Consider the following 16,732-nt stretch of genomic DNA (forward strand, 5'->3'; position numbering starts at 1 on the left):
TTTTTTTGTGCTCCAAATTGGTGTTATTTAATTAGCTCTTGGCTAGGCAATACAACCACAAAGACGCTGTGCAAAGAAAGCAAACATTAAGTCGACCCTTATGATTATCTGCCAAATGAGAACTCACGCCAAAAGCCAAATCTAAAAATGAATAGGAGGATTTGTGGAAAAATACAATCACCCCTCAAATATAACATACTGATTCAAATATATTGCATGAAAGCTATAATACTGTTTTGAATGTTGGTTTTTTTTCAACTTGTATTGAAGCAGACAACGGGATCTTAACGGCATAACTGTCAATGATGGGAAATGGAAGGCTCATGCAGTCCGAAAATTTCAGGGGTGTCCAAACTTCTCCCATTTTAAAATGACTTCAGCCAGAAATACACAGAACAAATGCAAACTATTTGCGCATTTCACTCCTTTAATGTTGAATGACTTTATATTGTAGGCGTCTAACAATAACCTCAGAAAGTAAAAATTTTCTTTTCTGTAATGACCACTGCTTGTGGCAAGGAATGAGTTTGAAATGAGCTGCATGCTTTGAATGGGGCACATCTATCGCCATCTGGTGGGCAAATGTGGAAAATTATCGTCAAATAAAATTACATTTGTTGATGTTTCAATGGAACACTTGAAACAAATTATTATTTTTTTTTTTTGGGTTGCTTTGCCATTTATGTTCACATCGGGACAGACGTGACCAAATTTTTCCTTAAAGGATGGTTTGAATGTCCGTAGAATTTCCTAAATAAACATGAAATTCAGGTCAGAATTGGCTATAAAAAAAACATATGTGTGAAGTCTGGTAGCTGAATTGTCACTGGACCCCCAGCTTCGTTCTACACTTTCGTACCGCGGACTTTGGACACCCCTGCTCTGGAAGTGCGACATGAAATCTTGACATTTCATACTCATTTGTGACTTTCTAAAAAGTGCGAGCGTAAGCGTTGCGCAACAATGGCAAAAATGGAGTACATAAAACTATTTAAAAAAACAACAACCAATTCTTGGAACAAGATTACATATGTGGCTCATCTGGTTATTATAACAAGGGGGGGGGGGAAACGTTCATACTGCGAGGCAGTGGGCTGACTGTGTGGACTAATAGGATGAAATGAAAACAAAGTCAGAACCTGGATAACGAGGTGTGGGGGGGGGGGAGCTTGAACTCATCCTCACTCGTCATCGCTGATGTCAGATTGCTCCTGCGGAGATACAAAGCGAGGGTGGGTGAGAGACGGGCACTGAGAATATCTCTGCTGACGTGTAAGCACAGATGTTTTGCGGGTCATACTTGATTTGACTGCGTGCATCTGTGTGTCTTTAATCCTTTTCATTTTTGTTCCCGTATCCGTTTTTTTTAAATTTTTTTATTTTTACCCATTTAAAAATTAAACCATTCAGAGATGGGGCTCACATGAAAAGGCATCAGAATGTGACAAGTGTGGCGTCAAATTTCTTTCGCTTGAGAACTTTCGAGCGAGCTGCTTTGAGCTGCGACCCATCAAACCCGTTGTTGACGCGTGGACAGCCGCCAGAGAGGCGTCCGTGAGTCATTAGTCAGCGTATGCAGCCGTTGTTCCCTGAGGCTCATCTCGAGCACGTTGCCTTCAACGCTTCCAAATGTTTTGACGCCTGGTGTGACAAAAGTGGCGAGTAATGAACGCGGACGTGACCAAAACAAAGAGGCGAGACTGCCGGTGGATTTGTGGCGGTAATGAATAGAAAACATCTGATGAAAAGAAACACGAGCCCAGCCGGCGACACGTGGCGCGTTTCGGCCTCACAGTTCATAAACATCAAGTAGGCGTGCCCAATGTTTATGGTGGTTAAAAATTCGATTTGATTATTTCTAATCAATCATTTATGTACAGTACACTAAAAAAATGGATTTCCATTGTAAAGTCGGATTTGTTTTCAAAGATGCGAGCGCATCGAATCGAACGGTTCCACTCCTCGAATCCTTCCGTCGACATCTCGGTAACTTTGAAGGTGTTATTTGAGTTTGGACTTACATTGCCTTCCTGGTCGTCGTCGTCGCTTTCGTCGTCGCTGACGACGGGCTTGGCCTTGGCTCGGCTCTGCCTCTTTTTGCCCCGTTCTCCGCTTCCGCGGGCCTCCTTGTTCAGCTTGATCTTCACCCACACCGACTTGGCTGGAAGCCACAAATAAAGTCTTGAATTGTGAATGTAAAAAAAAAAAAAAAAAGCGCTGTCTTTAAAAACACATACTATTATTAGACCGCTGTGGGGGGAAAAAAAGCAGACTTGTGTGTTGACGTCACGGTCTTGTGTGGAAAGGTGACAGAGTCTCAGCTAGACTTTTGTTTATGTTTTTCTAGTCTGCAAGCTGCGTTACTCTTAGGGGGAGAATGACAATGAGACCTCAATGTGTGTTGTCCTCACCCTCAGCCTCTGACTCTTCCTCCTCCTCCTCCTCCTCCTCCTCATCTTCATCATCCTCCGTGTCATCCTCGCTCTCCTCGTCCTTGGAGATCTTCTGCCTGGCGCTCCTAAATACCGACTGGAGCACGATGGAGTCCTCGTAGATCTTGCGGTACATGTCGGCAAAGGTGTGGCTGCTCAGTGCAACTTGATTACGACGAGGGCGTATTTTAGGATTGCGTCACACCTCTGTGCTTCGTAACCAGCCCTTATTCAAAACGCAAACGTTTATTATTTGTCGATCTACTTAAAACGAAACTAAGCTCGATTGGAAAAACCCTTTCCCGGGCTTCAAACGCTAATTTGGAATTCTAACCCTGTGTTTCAAATGCTAATTTGAAACGCTAACACTTGCTTCAAAACCGAATTGGAAAGTTATATCTCAAATCCTTCTTTAAAACGGCAACACGTTTCTTTCGAAAACAATGACTCATTTCGAGCCTTGTTTTATTGCTTCTTTAATCACCAAAGCAGCAAAATGTCAACAGGGATAAAGTCAACTAAACGTGTTCCTGGGGATTTAACGCAAGCACATTGTATTTCCAGCAAGCTCAATTTGCACTGACCTGGGATCCTTCCAGGTTGAAGGTCTGCGCGTTGTAACAGAGCAGCATGACGTCCTTCTCCAGATCTCCGACGCTGCGGTATTTATGGCTCCTGACGCGTTCCTGCCGAGCGACGGCGCATTGATCGCTTGAGTCCGTAAAGGCCGGAAAACCTTGACGTCGACATACCTTGATCTTCTTGAAGTCCACGGGCTTTCGGATTAGCTCGTAATATTCCGGTAGCTCCTTTCTGGACGGAAGCTGGACAAAGACCTCGCTAAGCTGTCTGCCAGCCCTGAAAAACAAAACAAGCAATCTTGAAACAAAATTTAAAGAAGTTGAAAGTCGGTTTGAAATTCTAACCTTGTTCCGATCAACCCATATTAGGCCATTTTTTTTTATATATATTTTTTTCCTTTTTTTCTTTTTTTATCCTTTTTCTTCTGCTGAATATCAAAATTGCCATTGTACTTAAAAAAAAAAATCAGTTGGGTTCCATTTCAAATCTACTTTTAAAACTAATGTTGTAATCCAACAAATGTAGAAGCTACTTTTGCAATTCAATTAGACATACGGAACCTTTTCCTCTCAGGGGAAATAAATGCATCAGGGCTTGAGGTGTATCCACTGGCAAACATGCCCCCCCCCTCCCTCCTCAACACTTGGAGATGCTGCGACGCATATTCAGTCTCAGACCCCCTCGTGTCAAAATGGATGGAAACGTGAGCCCGAGGCTGTTTGCTCTGTTGGTAAATTGATCAAACTATTGATTCGACACCAAGCTGGATTATGAACGTGCGGGTGAAAAATGTAACATTTTCTTTGCTGCCGTGCTCAAAGAAATCAATCAAAGCGGACTCATCATGAGCTTTTGTCCAAACAGCCCAAGGGTAGACAAGTATTAATTGTCCAACCTGATGTCGAGCATTCGAGTAGGCGCCACGGACATTTTGCATCATTATCAAGTGCGCGATTGGTCGTCCTCACCCGTCTCTGTAGTTGATGACGGTGTCGATGATGGTGTTCATCTGCTTGGTGAGTTTGGGCGGGTTGGGCGAGAGCTTCTCGGCAGGCGGACGCCCTCGCCTCTTCTTAGCCTTGGAGCCCCAGTCCTCCCTGGCCGACGACGGCTCCTTGTCCTGCCGCCGCTTGCGTTTGCGCTTCTTCAGGCGGATCTCCTCCTCCATCTCCTCCAGGTTGCCGTCCTCGATGGCCTAACGCGGAGGTCATCATCACACAAGACTCTCGACTTGCCAGCCGTTTAAAAACCGGACGCCGCTTGTTACCCGCAGCCACTGTTTCTCAGTCAGCGCGTCACTGTAGTCCACGTCCCGGCGACAGCGGGACCCTCGGCCAAACATCTTCTCCTCCTCCTCCTCGTAAGTGAGGCGCTCCACCTCGGCGTCGTCCTTGATGATCCAGGAAGGAAGCTCGTCCTCTTCCATGAGGCGTGGCTTACGTTTCGGGTTCCGGGCGTCCTCCCGTCGCCGGTCCATGTCAAAGCGCTGAGATCGCACAGGAGGGTTGAGTGGAAACGCGGCGACACGTCTTTGGTTTCAAAAAAAAAAAAGACGTGACGCTTTCTTACCATGTACAGCTCAAACTCATCTTCATTGCGGGCGATCATCTGATTCAGGGTTTCGTCGTCGGGTACCTCATTTTCTTCCTACATGTGAAGACGACAGCGGAAAGTGATTCAACTCCCGCGAGGCATGCCGGCATGCCGTCCACATACCTCGTTCTGCTCCTCGTGCTCGAGGATGGCCTGTAGGAAGACGCGGCGCTCGTGGCTGGAGGACTTCTGGTCGAACATGCCCGCCTGGATAACCTTCTGGTCCACGTTGAGTTTGTACTTGGCGGCCGCCAGGATCTTCTCTTCCACACTGGTGACGGTGCAGAGGCGCAGCACGCGCACCTCGTTCTGCTGGCCGATGCGGTGGGCACGATCTTGCGCTTGGAGGTCCTGAAAACGAAGACGTTGCTTTTTGATTTTGTGTGTCACAACAATTAACACAGCGATAGCGCCAGAAGATGGAGAGCATTTTAGTCTCATGTTAAGATGTAGAGTGAAGTTGCAACCCGACCGACCTGATGGGGGTTCCAGTCGCTGTCAAAGATGACGACGGTGTCAGCGGCCTGCAGATTGAGTCCGAGGCCGCCAGCCCGGGTGCTGAGCAGGAAGATGAAGTACTGCGACCCCGGCTCATTGAATTTCTTCAGCAGCAAGGCTCGGTCGTCCGACTTGGTGGTTCCTGGAAAAATGAAAGAGCCAAATTAGTCTCGGGTTGCGTTTGAAAAGACAAAATGTGATCAAACCTCGGAATATATATATATATTTTTTTAAAATCAATTACCCCAGGCATGCCTCACATCAATATGTTAATTTCTCTTCTATTCCAGGAAGAAAAGCTGTTTACTGAGTCTTTTAATGACGCTGGTTATCATGATAATACAACTCGACATCCATCCGTACTCGGGTATTTAATAGTTGGCGATATGAATATGTTGAAAACATATCAGCCTTCTATTTGTGGACGTCAAGCACAAAGAAAGCGATTTCCTCAGCATTTTAATGTCACTTATTATCATGATAATACACATTTACATCTACCTATACACCGGAAGGAATTAATTAGTTGCATATATTAAATAATGAAAAGATATCAAGTTGTGACTTGCAACAATATATTAGCAAACATGATTAGTTTTCGCAGCTCAGCCATCAGTCAACGTCCGCTACGACAAGGTGTTCCAAGAAATTGGATGACGGCTCGGGCATGTATTATGTATGATGTTGTTCTATATTGCATTATGTACCTGGAGGAGCTCAACCCTATTCCAAAATGTGCCGGCTTTACTTGACAGCAGCGGTCACCAACATGGTGCCGCCAAAGACAACGGCTGGCCTTTTCGTTAAAGAGCTCCTGGACATTGTCATTTCCTGGGATTGTTGTTAAAAAAACGATCATTTGAAAATGTAAACACCTTTTTGTCTTTTCCACTTTGTTAATTTATAGTCGATCATTTTGACAATATATGTCTTTTGTGGATTCATCGTTAACACCTCTCGTGCAATCTTACCGTCTAGACGCAAATACTGAAAGTTGCGGTAGCCAAAGTAGTCCTCCAAGATGGTCATAAGTGTGGTCATCTGGCAGAAGAGCAGCACTCGGTGATTGGTGGCCTGCAGCTTTGGCAGGATGCGGTCCAAGAGCTCAAACTTCCCAGACGCTCGGTACAAGTCGGGCCTGCGTTGAGAACGGACGGCGTAATTACTGACAAACAAGATGAATGTGGTTCCGCTTGAAAGGCGGAATGCGTCCATACTGCAGTGAAGCTAGAACTCCACTGGGAATCACATGGAAGCAGCACACACTTTATATCCTGTTAGAACGCTCTGATGCAGAGGCAATGGCTACACAGGCAGTCGCCGCTCGCCAATTACGGCAGAGACGTCGATAATCCCCAATTATCGCCGCGCTGTGCTAATAACAAGCTGTAGACAACACTTGGCAAACTACTAGCACACGACGTTGGCTTCACATCAAATGATTAGCTTTTGTCAACAGCGGCTAGAAAAAAAAAAGAAATAAAGCTTTTTTTTTTTTTTTTATATTCGGTCCAACTTACCCACTGATGATGCCGTTGGAGTAGCCCATATGCTCAGCAAATGACTCCTACGGTAGAGAATGAAACGATCAATGATCGATCGGCTCCACTTTGGGTCAATTAGCTCTGCTCAAATGGCCTCGAAATGAGCTCATAAACGTCACTCGCCTCGATATGTTGGAACATGTACGGGTGGTTGCAGATTTTCTTCAGCTGCATGATGGTGTTCATAAGGGTCTTCGCTCCCCCTTTGCCCTGACGCCAAAAAGACAAGCAAACGTGTGACGTGCAGAAGTAATTGCGAATCTTTAGCAAGGGGGGCTCAACGTGTTTGTACCTTCTTGTCTTTTTCCGAGCCATCGGTGAGGAGGATTCCCTTTTGCATGTGACGGTACAAGACCTTCTGTATGGCCGACATGTCGCATTTGACAACATACTCCACCTGTACAGAAGGTGACAAGAAAAATCATCATATGACTGTCATTCTACCCATTGTACTGCAAAACACAAAGTGTGAAGCTCCATTTATTGTTCAAAATGAAAATTGACTGAAGAGCAGTGTATAAATTTCTACATTCATTAAAAAAAAAATAATAATAAATCCCCCACGTACACGGCTTGTTGTCGATGCTTCAGGGAGGGAGAGACCGCATAATGAGAAAAATAATAAATTACTATTTAATTATTTTGCAGTTGGAACTCCACTGTGACATGTTTACAAATTCCTAAAGTTCCTTCATGCTTTCAAAAAATATTTAAAAAAAAACAGCTTGGGGAATGTGGGAAACCCAACATTTTGGTGTTTCCAATTAATCACTTTTAGTCCCCCACAGTGATATCTGTTAAAAAAAAAAAAACTGAAATATTGAAGGCATATGCATAATTTAAAGAGGAAATGCAGTAGCCTGAGGAAGTCTGCTAAAGCAGGTAAAACCCAAACTAAGATCTGCATTTGTAAATGAATTGCTAGTGTCAATATGATGTGAGAAAATGATCGCGAGTTGGAATCAAACTCAAAGGGAATCCCCAATAACGTCTCAATTTCTCTATTGATAGTCTACATGATCGTGAACCGCTTGTTTTTAACCATTGCTGAAAGGATTGAAGCGCTGAAATTTGGTTGATTAACATTACGATAAATGGCCCTTCTTTGCAATTGTTTGCTTGTTTTCAATCATTCTTTTTGTTCTGTTTTTGTGTTGCTCTGTTTCATTTACCTGGGAGTGAGAAACTACCTGAAGCCTCTTTTTCAATCCAAAACACCCGAAGATCAAGACAAAACGTGCTTGCAGATGAATTCTTTTGGTGCTACAACACCACTGTGATATTTTCCCCCCAAATCTTTTTTTGCACATTCCTGCAATCACTCCAAGGGAGGTGCAGCATCTTGAGAAGACTGCAGATTAATTTTAGTCTACTAACAAGATGTTTTTTTTGTGTGTGTTAGACCCCCACTGTGATGTATTTCTCAAACTTGCAGCAACTTTGAAGCTTCTCACCTTCTCTGGCAGCTGAGACTCCACCTCCTTCTTCAGGCGGCGCAGCAAAAAAGGGCGGAGAACCTTGTGCAGACGTCGGATAATCAAAATGGTCTCCTCCTCGTTGAGGTCCACCTAAACAAAGTCCAGAACAATAAAGAGCGACCTAGCAACCGCAATGGCACACGGGGCCCGGTGGAGAACGACATCATGAGGACACCAGATTGAAGCGGCGTACCCTCTCGCCCGTCATGGCGAAGGGGGCGTTGAACCACTGCTCAAAGGTGCTGCAGCTCTTGAAGATGGTGGGCAGCAGGAAGTTGAGCAGTGCCCACAGCTCGGGCAGCTTGTTCTGCAGTGGCGTGCCGGTGAGCAGCAGGCGGCGCGGCGCCACGTAGTGCGTGTTCAGCACTTGGGTCAGCTTGCAGTGGTGGTTCTTCATGCGGTGGCCTTCGTCCACTATCATGTACTTCCAACGGATCTGGGACATTATGATATGGCAAGGACACCAATAAAGTTCATAAGCCTCCAGAAGTACATTACCAGGATGAAACTTTTTTTTTTTTTCACACTGTTTACAGCAGAGCAAGTATGAGACGAAACGTCAATAGAGCACGACATTATTTCAAGGTTGGTGTGATAGCGTACTCCTTTGCAGTTATAATGCCATTATCAATACCCTTCTCCCACCCAAAAAAAAAAAAACAGACTCGGGCTCCACATAACATCTGGCATTTAACAAACAGGCCACATATCAAAGGGGCGTATCGACAAAGCCGTCAGAAAAGCGCCGCGGACGTTGCCACAGCCATCTCCCAAAAAGACGGGGCCCGCATTCATTTTGGAGTGCGGCGCACCACTCGATAAATCAATGACGGCACTTACAGTCATGCTGAACTTGCATCGGGCCTGTCTTGGAATTGGAGAAAGAAATGATAACAGCGCCTTATCTGCTTTGAGAGACTCACTCCAGTGATCTCCCACGGCCAATTTGCTTGCAAGGGGGCAAACAGACAAAGCTCCGAACAGACAAGGTTGGGGGCGAAGTGACTTTTTGAAACTCATGTTGTTAACATTTAGGAACCTTTCACATCCAACTGTTCCACTGTGAGGAAAAATGCGCCATAAAGGCTAGAAAATGTTGAAAAAATAATTAAAAAAAATATCAAGCCAATTGGTGCGCTCATGAAAGCAACTATGTTTATAGTTAGCCTCTAGCCAGCAGCTAGCTTAAAGCTAACGGGTTGTCGGAGGCTCCGTCACAGTTGTCATGTTGTTGTGTCACTTGACAGAATGTGAGGCATTTATTAAACATAGCAGCACATTCATTCAGCTTGTGGCTCACGACAGGAATTCAAGTTTGTGCTCCCTGATAATTACTGTATACATCCACAATGCTCGGCATTCCAACATATTACGGACGCCTGAATAACACGACACGCTCACAAATGGAAATAATTCTTTTTGAAAAAAAGCTAGCTTGCTAACTGCTCATTGTGCTAGTAGATATTGGCCAAGTGATTCTAACTGATTAACTCATTGTAATTGTGCCAGATAACTACTGAGGCAAACAGAGGCAATATGTTTTCGTAGTGGAGCAAAACAAAAGGTCATTTGGGGTCAAAAGAGGTCTCACCTTGGCCAGTATGTGCTTGTCCTTGATGATGTACTCGTAGGTGGTGAGCAAAACGTTGAACTTGCCGCTGCGAAGCTGCGGCACTAGTCCCCGGCGTAGTCCGGGGGTACCCTTTGGGTGAGGAAAAGTTTTTTTGTAGTTGGGACAAATAGAATTCTCCGATGTTTCAAAAAACAAAACAAACAAAAACTTTTTTTTACCTTGTAGGCAATTTTGACCACGGATGGAGCCCACTTGTCAAGCTCGTAGATCCAGTTGGATAAAGTCCTGAAAGCCAGAAAATCGAGTTGAATTAAATAGACGCAAGCAAGAAGCTGAGTCAAAATACTGCTTGCTATAGGAGACTTTTGGAAGGTTTTCAAAAGTGGCTGTCTGGTCTGATGCCTTCACAAAGGCAGAAAAGTGTAATTAGTTAAGTGCATATTAAAAGATTACATCAGAGCATTAATCTGCCAAAACAGTAATTACGAAAGCCTGGTCTTCTGTTGTCTGCACACCCAGGGGTCCAAGTTTAAGACTGGAACACTGGCAGAATAAATTTTATTTTACTATTAGTCAATAAAAGGTCAAGGAACACAGTTGGCCTCGTTAGCGTAGCTTTGTTAGGTCTGCTCAAACGACAGCAATTTTTTTTTTAGCTCAAGTACATTTCAGACAAATGGTGTACTTTGACAACTATGCAGACAGACCACTTAAGTGTTTTGGGTTTGAACAGTGATAAAAAAACCAAAAACAAGTATATTTACAAAATCATTAAAGAGTGTGTTCTGTGTTGCGATTGGTCACTTTCAGGGTTCAGGGGTGTGACTTGGGTCAATCGTCTAAAAACTTAGAATTGGCACTAAGCATTTTGTAAATAGGCTAATTAAGTCAAATGCCTCTGTGGACATCGGGAGCGTTACATAGGATGTGAGCATTAGGAAGCTCCTGTCTCATATTTGTATGGTAATTAGGCTAAGGCGTCCATCCAAATCAGCAGGCTGCTTTGTGCCGTCGAAGGATTTGAAAGGATTAATGGCGAGCAAAAACTACCAGAGATAAATTGCTCATTTCGTTCAGTCCAATCAAAGACTGAGAAGCTTGTTTGTTTTTATAAAAGCGTGTTTTAACCTTGTGAAGTTACGCACCGCTGCGGCTCTGATGCCAAGTGTTGGTAATCCAGCAGCTGCGTCGAAAACCAATTTGCAGCGCTTGTTTCTTTAAAAAAATTGACGACCCATTCATCATGGCTGACGCTTATCTGCGTTTGTGTAGTCGCCGCAAGATGTAGAGTCAAAAAGTGCGCAAGTATTCATTAGCCGCAATCGGATTTCATGCTACTGGAATTTAAAAAAAAAATAAAAAAATCTGGACGAAATAACATTATGTTGTATCTAAGAGGAAATGTGACATCATCTTTGGTCAAATTGGGATTTGCATGCTTGCAACCAGAGGCTTCAAATGAGGGTTTAGAGTTTAAATTTAGGATTTCAAATTTGGAGTATGTTGGGGTTTTTTTTTTTTGTAAAAAGATGAGTTACTTTCAAATTAATGTTTCAAGACAGAGTTAATACTTCAAATTCATACTTTCAAGTTCAGGTTTTAAACTAGGCTAGTGTTTACATCTTATTTCAAGGCATTTCCACAAACGCTGTGTTTGCTTTGTAAGGAATTGCAAGGAGGGCACGATTTCCATTACACTCCAATTTAACACTTGCCCTCCTGCTTTACTTCACTTAATCCTCCAATTCAATGCTGCAAGTGTGAGAAATGCCTTTTGGACAAAAAGCCAGTTCAAGTACTGACGAGAGAGGCACGATGATGAGATAGGGCCCGTTGAGTCTCTTGCGCTCCATCAGGTACGTGATGAGGGCGATGGTTTGGATGGTCTTGCCCAGGCCCATTTCGTCTGCCAGGATGCCGTTTAAGTTGTTGTTGTACAGCGACACCATCCACTCCAGGCCTTGAACCTGAACACGAGAGATGCAAGAGTGTTGACATACTTGTTAACGCAAACGACGACAACAAAACGTGTTGGAGGGCATGCTGAACATGAAAGAGAGAGCAGCATTTAAGGGGGGCGGGGTGGAGGGAAATATCAAATAGGGGAAAGAACAAAGTGGAGGCGTGGCCATCTGAATAGCAAATTAGAGCAAATCTGCTCTCTTCTCAGATGATTAACTTGTGCATCCTGAATAAATAAAGCCGCTTAGCACACAACAGCTGGAGAAAATATAGCAAACGCTCATTTGCTGGAAACATCTGAGGCCGAAAGGGCTTAAAAGAGGACAGGACATCTGACAGAACAGGGACGGGAATAACGATGATTCTTTGCAAAGGGTTTTCCGAGAATAGTTTGTCTCAAGTCGACCGACTTGTGTTCTCTGACCAGAAAAAGACTCGGGTGGTTTGTACAAAAGCTTAAATGGATGGTGAACTCTGAGCCTTATCTCCAGTCCAGCCGAGCTGAGCCAGTGTCCCTTACAAGTTCAACGCCACTGCCACCCGCCCCGCCTTCCTGCACTCCAGGTTGATCTTGGCAGCAGGATAATCTTTCCTCAAAAATGAACTTCAACCTCAGGGGACGAGTAGTCTGAAATGGACAAAATGTTCCGACGGGATCATAGCCGCTGTGTTTTATTCATTTTTCTTCTGCGATTGTGTTAGCTGTCAAAAACGCGGGGCGCCGTGTGCTCTTTTAATTGGTCGGCGGTCTCGTTGTGAACTGACATCGCGCTCTGCCCTTTTGATGATCGGAATCCAACCCCCGTAGCTCGTCGCCTTCTGGCATCCCCCCACTATCTCATTGTCTCTGAGGGGCCAAGCGTCGCAGCCTTCATTACGGGGTCGCGCTTGACTACCTTGGAAGATGAAATGCCAACGCAACGGCGATATTAAAAAAAAACAAAACATTCACCACGGTTATGTTTAGCGGATGACGGTTAGCATGACAACATCCAATTGCCCTCAAAATCTGGTCGGAAGCGTATTAAGATGAGAACCAGGCAAAGGGGGGGAAATGGGAACAATTATAGGAAGAAGAAAGCTTTTGTTCAAGTTCTTAAACAGTGAGGGAAGGCGGACTCATACTGGTTTCCCGACAATGTCACTGGGCGCTGTTTCAACCACGCTCCAAAAAGTGCCCACACAACCTGTCACTTGGTCGTGAGGTCACAGAGAAGCTGCACGCACATACCTGGTAGTGTTTGAGCGAGCCGTTGATCAGGAGAGACGACTGCTTCTCCACCCTCTCGATGACGGCGTGGGCCACGCCGTAGTAGGACTGCAGGCTGGTCTCGTCTGTCGGCACGCTGTATTCGTCATCCACGTCTTGCTTGGATGACCTGAACGTGTTTGTGTTTCGACATCAGACTCCTGTGCATTGTTATTCAGTGCTTGTTAAGAAAAGAAGCAGTACAGACTCGATAATGAGCTTGGCCTCTTCGACGGGATCTTCTATGGTCTTGTCATTTTCGCCCTTGGTCGTCTCTCCTTCCTCCTTGAGACATAAAATAATGTTTTGAGGACCCGCCAGAGCATATTATTTTCAAGAAGTATGTTTGATGTGGAGGACAGCATTGAGAGTGTGCATCGCTGAAATGTGTACGGCTACAGCCCCCTAGTGGATTACAAGCGTGAGATTGTATTGTGAGGATTTTGAGGGTGGGATTTTGTTTGACAATGTGCCATGAGATTTCTCTAACCTTGGCTTAATAAGAAATAACGCACTAGCTAGGCCGTCTGTTTGTGTGCGTGTAAACCAAATAACCTTCCATAATAATCCCAATGCATTGACGACTCACTGACCTCCTCCTCAAACTCGGAGCCGCTCTCCTCGCTGTCCGACCTTGGCGCAACTTCGTACCTGTGGTGAGTACGAAAAGCGAAAGGTTCTAACGGTGTATCGTTGAGCGGAGATTATCGAAAAACTGAAGGCGAAAAGCAAAATGAGTCTTCTCACCCGGGGTTCATTTCGAGCCAGGCCTCCAGCTGGCTGGATTTGGGCGCCTCCGTACCCTGCAAAACTTTGCCCGTCTCCGTCTGGATGACCTTGACGGGCAGCTCGCTCATCTGGCTGCTCTCGTCCATGGGCTGCAAACACACAACAAAGGGAAACAACTTTTGTCACTTAGGTCTTCTACTCTACCAATGCCCTGACAAACTGTATCTGATATGATGCTAAAAGTCCTAAAATAGATCATCCACAGATCATAAAAAAATGAAAAGTTCCCCTGTACACTGACCATAATTATTGAGACAATGGCCAATATTTTTATCTGACCTACATAAATAAACAACCGCATTAAAAAAAAAAAAGAAAAAAAAAAAAAAAAAAAAAAGAGCTGCTGTGTGTAATGGCCCGCGAGTGAGTGCTGACATTGTTTATCCGGTCAAAACATTTTAGCTGGCTTTTCCTCCAGAGTGGGTGAACGAACACCTGCCGACTTACCTCCCCATCAGGTCCGATGGCACTTGTTCCTTCGCCACTTTCTCCGTCAACCTTCTAGATAAGGAGCGCATTGTTGTCATTCAACAATTTAGCTCATAATTTGGAATTGTCTCACGGTATGTCCGTACCGCCTTCTTCTTCTTCTTCCGTCGCTTCTTCTCCTTTGCCGCCTGCGCAGCTTTGTGCTCGTACACCAGGGTGGTGAGGTTGGCCACGTACTCGTCCGTCTGCTGCAGTAGGTAAGCTAAACGCTTGTCCTTCTTCTGGTCGATGAGTTTTCGATAGCCTTCCTCATCCTCCGCCTGCGATGCAAACCATTGCAAAAGACCTTATTTCTTAACCAAATTCAAGTTTCTCAACAATTTCAAACAGTTTTGCACATTTTTAAGCATTTTGTTACTGACAAAAACTGCTGCTTTGTAAGTGAGTGCAAATGTGAATATTTAATATTTATATGTATTCTATTTGTTGCCGCTTAACTTTCAGGTTCAGGACCACTGTGACCTTAGTAAAAAAATAAAATCCAAATAATAATCTGGAGTCCTGTACAGTACAACCCATTTGAGTGAATTGAAGTTGTTACCATAAGTCTCCTCATTCGCTCCTTCTCAATCCTCTCAGTCTCTTTCTTCTGCTCCCGCTCCGTGTTAGTGTGCCAAGTGGCGATGGCTCGTGTGAGCTTCTGCATTTTCCCCGACATGGAGCGGTGGTACTCCTTGAAGTCTTTGGCATGCTGGAGGATACTGTTGAGGTATTCCTGGGGGAAGGAAGAATATATATATATTATTTTTTTAACTCTGCGAGACACCTTGGCTTTCATGTGTTAATTTTTTTTCTGTTTCCAACCTGGTGTTTCTGCCGGCGCTTCTTCTCCTGCTCCAGCTTCTGCTGCTTCTCCAGCTTCTCTGTCATGCGCGCCTCCCGTAGCGTCTGCCGCTTGCTGCGGCGGTACGCCTTGGAGTTGAGGGCCGTTTCCAGGGTAGTGTCCCGCCGCATGCACGCCACCACGTCCTGTCTCAGCTGGCGAGAGAGGTATATGACAGTCTGTACAATGTAGTCTTACTTTTTAAGCACACTTGGAAATGCCAAAAGTTCTTCTGTATTATATATATATATACGTATAGCTAAATAAACATGCAAATTCAGCGCAAACCTGCCGCTGGAAGTTGAGAAGCCGGAGTGCCTTGAGCTCCACCGTGGCCTTGTTCCTCAGGTCGGGCGGAAGGGAACCCGGCAGGCTCTCCAGCTCTTGGATACGATGTGCAATCCGAGCCTGCAGCCTGATGGACGTCATTATCAAAGCGATTCTTCAAAATGAATTGATGTTGTTAGGGCAGTCCTTTTACCTGTACTCCCTTTCCTGTAGGATGCCCACCGGGTCCAGGCCCTGTGGCTTCTGAATGGGCGTGACGCGGTTCTGCTTCTGCTGCATCTGCAGCATGGGGGACACTTGCTGGCCCGCCGGTTGAGGGGCCACGGAGCCGCCCGGCAAGGGCCCGGCTGGCAAGGAGGCGGCCTGGGGAGGCGCGGGCGACGGGCGACCTCCACTCACAGGAGGGAGGTGCTTGGGGGCGCCGGCTTGATTGTCGCCGCCTTGGCCTGGAGAAGAGGAAGCTTAGTGATTGCTTGGTTGTCTAATTTTTGTCTGGAATTTCCCCGTGTGGAATAAATAAAGCAATATCTTATTTTTGGGTCAGTAAAAATGACATTTTTGAAACGAGGCATTATGATTTGAGTTTCATCTTTTTGTGCTGACTGGAACTAAAAGAAAAAAAATCTTAGTTCTAATTAATAATTACCCCCCAACCTGGAAGAAAAAAACGTTCCTGTATTACTTAATTGATTCGTGTCGTGAACGTCTAAAGGTTATCAAATGAGCACGTCTTTCAAAGAATTTACCTCAGCTTGTGGTCAAATAGAAGAGTGTGACGCAAGAAGTTTCGTCAGCTTCAAATTCTATTTTATGATGACATATGGAATAAAAGGGGTGAGCTATTTCACCGCACTGCTCACTTTGAGTATTTACCTATATGTCTAATTTTGCTGTAGACAGGCAGGTTTGCTTTCAGCAGACAAATACAAGAGAAGCTTTTAGCCTTTTACATCTGGACCTAATATCCTTTTTTTGTTTTGAACTCAGACATTTTCGAGGGAGCAAACAACAAAGTAAGCAGAGAGGCAAAAAAAAAAACAATCAATCAGTTGTCGACAACAGACACATTTCTGTAGAGAAAAATGTGTATCTGAGCTTTAATCGATCTTTTGCAGTGTTTTCAGTCTCCAGGTAAAATGACGGAGTTAGCCTCACTATCCTAAAAGTTGGATTGCATCCTTTTCCAATACATACCATCGAGCCAAGGTTTGGGCCCTGCACCTTGATTGTGTCCTTGCATGGCTGGAGTGGGGCACGGGCTGGACTGAGCTCCACCCAAAGGTGCCATTGGCATGCCTTTGGACCAAAACACATGTTCAAATGTTGGTCAAAAAAACTGCAGATTTTCAAGCAACTAAATATCTAACAATATCATTATTAACACTTGTTTTATTTTTCTTTTAACAACTTCAATTATTCTATGAATAGCACA

At 44.7% G+C, this 16,732-nt stretch overlaps 1 protein-coding gene across 1 annotated transcript in view; it reads right to left on the reverse strand.

The window, feature by feature from the left end:
- smarca2 (SWI/SNF related BAF chromatin remodeling complex subunit ATPase 2) overlaps positions 1 to 16,732 on the reverse strand; it is a 19,078-nt gene continuing 2,346 nt past the window's right edge. Inside the window, exons 5-34 of the mRNA XM_085909166.1 lie at positions 16,495 to 16,596; positions 15,494 to 15,746; positions 15,301 to 15,427; positions 14,994 to 15,167; positions 14,731 to 14,904; positions 14,276 to 14,449; positions 14,148 to 14,201; positions 13,659 to 13,789; positions 13,505 to 13,562; positions 13,120 to 13,196; positions 12,894 to 13,041; positions 11,504 to 11,667; positions 9,919 to 9,985; positions 9,719 to 9,829; positions 8,321 to 8,563; positions 8,104 to 8,217; positions 6,942 to 7,046; positions 6,773 to 6,859; positions 6,626 to 6,672; positions 6,077 to 6,243; positions 5,084 to 5,247; positions 4,731 to 4,958; positions 4,584 to 4,661; positions 4,282 to 4,500; positions 3,983 to 4,209; positions 3,185 to 3,290; positions 3,017 to 3,118; positions 2,412 to 2,556; positions 2,022 to 2,161; positions 1 to 1,211 (exon numbers count right to left, since the gene is read on the reverse strand). Of these exons, the coding sequence (XP_085765292.1) occupies positions 1,182 to 1,211; positions 2,022 to 2,161; positions 2,412 to 2,556; positions 3,017 to 3,118; positions 3,185 to 3,290; positions 3,983 to 4,209; positions 4,282 to 4,500; positions 4,584 to 4,661; positions 4,731 to 4,958; positions 5,084 to 5,247; positions 6,077 to 6,243; positions 6,626 to 6,672; positions 6,773 to 6,859; positions 6,942 to 7,046; positions 8,104 to 8,217; positions 8,321 to 8,563; positions 9,719 to 9,829; positions 9,919 to 9,985; positions 11,504 to 11,667; positions 12,894 to 13,041; positions 13,120 to 13,196; positions 13,505 to 13,562; positions 13,659 to 13,789; positions 14,148 to 14,201; positions 14,276 to 14,449; positions 14,731 to 14,904; positions 14,994 to 15,167; positions 15,301 to 15,427; positions 15,494 to 15,746; positions 16,495 to 16,596 (4,016 nt within the window). The 3' untranslated portion in view covers positions 1 to 1,181. The remainder of the gene's footprint in view (positions 1,212 to 2,021; positions 2,162 to 2,411; positions 2,557 to 3,016; positions 3,119 to 3,184; positions 3,291 to 3,982; positions 4,210 to 4,281; positions 4,501 to 4,583; positions 4,662 to 4,730; positions 4,959 to 5,083; positions 5,248 to 6,076; positions 6,244 to 6,625; positions 6,673 to 6,772; positions 6,860 to 6,941; positions 7,047 to 8,103; positions 8,218 to 8,320; positions 8,564 to 9,718; positions 9,830 to 9,918; positions 9,986 to 11,503; positions 11,668 to 12,893; positions 13,042 to 13,119; positions 13,197 to 13,504; positions 13,563 to 13,658; positions 13,790 to 14,147; positions 14,202 to 14,275; positions 14,450 to 14,730; positions 14,905 to 14,993; positions 15,168 to 15,300; positions 15,428 to 15,493; positions 15,747 to 16,494; positions 16,597 to 16,732) is intronic.

Source organism: Syngnathus leptorhynchus, chromosome 4 (assembly GCF_054491065.1).
Source record: "Syngnathus leptorhynchus isolate UIUO chromosome 4, UIUO_Slep, whole genome shotgun sequence".
NCBI classification, from domain to species: Eukaryota; Metazoa; Chordata; class Actinopteri; order Syngnathiformes; family Syngnathidae; genus Syngnathus; species Syngnathus leptorhynchus.